Below are 4,697 nucleotides of genomic sequence, written 5' to 3' on the forward strand. Positions count from 1 at the left end.
GGCGGTTGGGGTGGGCCTAGCGCCTAGCAAGAAAATCGGGGATTAAACGGAAATTAATCGGGGTCTAGTTTTAGGATTATTTTTATTAAATTACTAATAAAATAAAGATATATATTATTAAGTATATGTATTAATTCTGTTTATGTTAAAATAAAAATATCAAATAAAATATAAAACTATAGCATTGTCTTTAAAATTACGGTAAACACATAAAAACGTAATTTTAAAAGAAAATTTATGATTTTCATTAAAAGTTTGTATATTAGTTATTGTAAAACATCATAAACTCTTAATTTAAATGTTTAAATAACAATTAAGCGGGAAGTAATCGGATTAGACGGGTTATAATCAAATTAGACAGGTATAATTAGATAATTGATTCTAGGCGGAAATTAGTCATTAATCGAGACAAAGAAAGTGGATCTAGCGATTTTGCGGGACGTAATCGGTGTTAACCGGAGATTTTTAAAACAAAATTGCACCAAATACGGTGAACCACTTATGAGGATATTTTGTTATATCTGGATACTAGTATAAAAGTAAAGAGACTCATGACATCTTAATTATTATCTAAAACTCCAAAACAACCAACATGTTATTCTTGGAGTTAATGTCACTATTATAAATGTCACATTAACCTGTAGCTACTTTAAAAAAAATATATATTGTTATTATGTACCAACTCTTTGGACTTTGTTGGACTAATTGCACCAAATTCGGTGAACCACTTCTGAGGAAATTTTGTTATATCTAGATACTACTATAAAAGTAAAGAGACTCGTGACATCTTAATTATTATTTAAAACTCCAAAACAACCAACATGTTATTCTTGGAGTTAATGTCACTATTATAAATGTCACATTAACGTGTAGCTACTTTAAAAAAATATATATATATATTGTTATTACGTACCAACTCTTTGGACTTTGTTGGAATAATTGCACCAAATTCGGTGAAACACTTCTGAGGAAATTTTGTTATATCTGGATACTACTATAAAAGTAAAGACACTCGTGACATCTTAATTATTATTTAAAACTCCAAAACAACCAACATGTTATTCTTGGAGTTAATGTCACTATTATAAATGTCACCTTAACGTGTAGAGAGGTTTAGAAAGAGTTTGTGCCACACGAGGAAGACTTTACTATATAATATGGCATATTTGGACGATTGCAAAAACTTTTCAATGCAAATGGGATTTTAATAATTATTTGGATCAATTATTTAGATGTGTTCCGCATTGAGAGATGATGACAAGAGAGAAAGAGGGTAATAAGCAAATAAGCAATGGAGAAAAGGGAAGCCAGGAGAAGAATAGTGTTAGTTCCAATATCAGCACAAGGTCATGTTACTCCAATGCTGCAACTTGGGAAAGCCCTTTACTCGAAGGGATTCTCAATTACAGTTGTTGAGGGACACTTCAATCAAGTTAGCTCATCTTCTCAACACTTCCCTGGCTTTCAGTTTGTCACCATTAAAGAAAGCTTACGAGAGTCTGATCAAGGAGGAATCGGGTTTATGATAAAGCTCAACAAAACCAGTGAGGCAAGCTTCAAGGACTGTATAGTTCAGTTGCTGCTACAACAAGGCAGTGATATTGCTTGTATCATCTACGACGAGTTCATGTACTTCTGTGGAGCTGCAGCCAAGGAGTTCAACCTTCCCAGTGTCATCTTCAGCACCGAAAGTGCTACAAATTACGTTTCATGCTGTGTACTAAGTAAACTCAATGCTGACAAGTTCTCGGTTGATATGGAAGGTGCCCAAAACATTATTAATAACACATCCGAAAACCATTCGTTTCACTTAAACTTTGTAAAAAAATTTCTTTTTTTGTTTGTTTTGCAGATCCTGGAATGCAAGAAAAGATGGTGGAAAATTTGTATCCACCATTACGATACAAAGACCTACCGACTTCAGGATTCGGGCCACTAGAAGACCTTTTTGAGCTATGTAGGGAAGTAGCTAACAAAAGAACAGCTTCCGCTGTTATCATCAACACGGTGAGCTGTCTAGAGAACTCGTCTCTGTCATGGTTGGAACAAAAAATTGGAATTCCGATGTACGCTATAGGCCCTCTTCACAATATGACAGATTCAGCACCTTCTAGTTTACTTGAAGATGACAGGAGCTGCATTGATTGGCTGAACAGGCAGAAACCAAGGTCAGTGATATACGTAAGCATGGGAACTGTAGTTCAAATGGAAACCAAGGAAGTTCTGGAGATGGCTTGGGGATTGTGTAACAGCAACCAACCATTTTTATGGGTCATCCGACCACGTTCGTGCCCTGGCTTCAATGGGATAGAGTCATTGCCAAAAGAAGTCAGTAAGATGATTTCAGAAAGAGGATACATTGTGAAACGGGCACCGCAGATAGAAGTACTTGGACATCTTGCGGTGGGAGGATTCTGGACCCACTGTGGATGGAACTCAACACTCGAGAGCATTGCAGAAGGAGTTCCAATGATTTGTAGGCCTTTTCATGGCGAGCAGAAGTTGAACGCTATGTATATAGAAAGTGTTTGGAGGATAGGGTTTCAGGTGGAAGGGAGTAAAGTGGATAGAGGAGAGGTTGAGAGAGCTGTGAAGAGGTTGATGGTGGACGAAGAAGGAGCCGAGATGCAGGAGAGAGCCCTTGTTCTAAAAGAGAAGCTCAAAGCCTCTATGAAAAGTGGGGGTACCTCATACAACGCTTTTGATGAGCTTGTCAAGTACTTGAAGACAATGTGAAACTGTTCATCTTCATGTATTGTTAAAGACACTTGAATTGTATAGATCAAGCTTGATCTTGCAAAATTTAGAAGTGTGTGGTTTTTTTTATGCAAATAAAAGTTGTATTCGATGTTGGGTTTACAGCTTGAATTATGTTTTCCTTATAGTTCCCTCTTTGCAGTTTTCTCAATATAGAATTGTTGCATCAGAAAAAAGACGAGGACAAAAACATCTTTTCTTTTGTCTTTGATTACTCTCTAACAAGATAAAGAGATCGATGTAACTACTCGCATACACCATCTACTACATGTCACATGTGAAGAGAGCTAACTAAACATACCAATACGGATGAACTAGTGTCCACAAGTAAGAACTCTTATGGCATTTATTTATATCAGAAATATCCTTCTTTGTATGAATCTCATAGATGCTGAGGACAAGAGTAACACAAAATCGCAGAGCATGGAGCTGAGAAGACTATTTCTTAGTTGTTCCTAACATTGAATCAAACTAGAACCAATAACTAATACATTGAGGTATTAAAAAAGCAGGCGAGGAGAAAGGTTGTGTGGCGCAAGGACATGTATCTCCAATGATTCCAACATGTGAAAACACTTTACTTGAAGGTAAAGTGGATAGAGGAGAGGTTGAGAGCGCTGTGAAGAGGTTGATCGTGGACGACAAAGGTGCTGGGATGTAGGAGAGAGCCCTTCTTTAAAAAGAGAAGCTTAAATCTTCTGTGAAAAACGGGGTAGGCCCGGAACTGAGCTAAAGTTACCATAACCTCTTTTCTAACTTTAGAAACTATTAAGATACATGAGCACAAAGGAACAAAAGAAACGGATCAATTCACTTCTTCAACACGCTTTGCAGTCTCCTTGCCAAAAGAAATGGATCAATTCAATTCACGTCCAGGGTAGTCTCCAATCGTACTTTCATCCATTGCATTTTTTTTCATCACATTCCATATTAGGGCATCATTAATGGGAGAACTTTTTTTTGTGTTCTTAGATTAAATATATAGTGAAAATAATGTAAGATCAGTTGTTAAGATCATAGGTAAAAAAAATGGGGGAACTGATTATGGTGTTCTTAGAATAAAGATATAGTGAAATAATGTAAGATCAGTAGTTAAGATCTTATGTTAAAAAGCTAGTTTTTGGGAGAACATATTTAAGATCATAACATTTAATAATATAATATTCATAAATATTTTACAAATTATAAAAACTTATAAAATAACATTTAAATTGCTTACTTATACACTTGTAAATAAAATGTAAAAAAAAAAAAACATATTACTTAATTATTTATAGCAGATAAACATCTTATTTAATGAATACATAGTTTAATGTCCAAATTTATTTCATATATGCTCTATCAAATCCTCCTTTAATTTCTGATGTGCTTGTTTATCACGAATTATTTTATGACCATCACCTAAACCCTGAAGATTTGTAGACATATATACTGAAAACGAAAGATCCGGAGTAATTCTGGTTCCATCCTCTTGTTGGAATTCTTGTTCGTCATAGAGTGTGTATGAATCTCGTTCATCCTCGACAATCATATTATGGAGTATGAAACATGCTCTCATAATATATGCAATCTTACCCTTTGACCATAAAAGAGATGGATTTTTAATCATTGCGAATCTAGATTGCAGGACTCCAAATGCACGCTCAACATCTTTTCGTGCACCTTCTTGTTTTTCTGCAAACAAACGATGCTTCGGATGTTGTGGTTGTGGGATGGATTTAACAAATGTTGCCCATTCCGGGTAAATACCATCCGTCAGATAGTAAGCCAAATTATACTCATTTCCGTTGACATAGTACGTAACTTCGGGAGCTCGACCGTAAATAATGTCATTAAATACTGGTGATTGATCAAGAACATTTAAATCGTTACAAGTACCTGGAGCTCCAAAAAATGCATGCCATATCCAGAGATCTTGTGAAGCTACCGCCTCCAAAACA

General features: G+C 35.5%; 1 protein-coding gene across 1 annotated transcript; it reads left to right on the forward strand.

The window, feature by feature from the left end:
- On the forward strand, positions 1,029-2,884 carry LOC104711126 (UDP-glycosyltransferase 76E6-like). Its single transcript, XM_010427808.2, has 2 exons — positions 1,029-1,763; positions 1,853-2,884. Exons 1-2 carry the CDS (start codon positions 1,292-1,294, stop codon positions 2,734-2,736), a joined length of 1,356 nt encoding a protein of 451 aa, XP_010426110.1. The 5' UTR covers positions 1,029-1,291; the 3' UTR covers positions 2,737-2,884.

Source organism: Camelina sativa, chromosome 9, assembly GCF_000633955.1.
Source record: "Camelina sativa cultivar DH55 chromosome 9, Cs, whole genome shotgun sequence".
Classification (NCBI taxonomy): Eukaryota; Viridiplantae; Streptophyta; class Magnoliopsida; order Brassicales; family Brassicaceae; genus Camelina; species Camelina sativa.

Bases quoted from the DNA above. Each gene is read 5' to 3' on its own strand.
- LOC104711126 (XM_010427808.2), top strand. From the start codon at position 1,292: ATGGAGAAAAGGGAAGCCAGGAGAAGAATAGTGTTAGTTCCAATATCA. The intron at 1,764-1,852 runs GTGCCCAAAACA...TTTGTTTTGCAG, and splicing joins GTTCTCGGTTGATATGGAAG to ATCCTGGAATGCAAGAAAAG.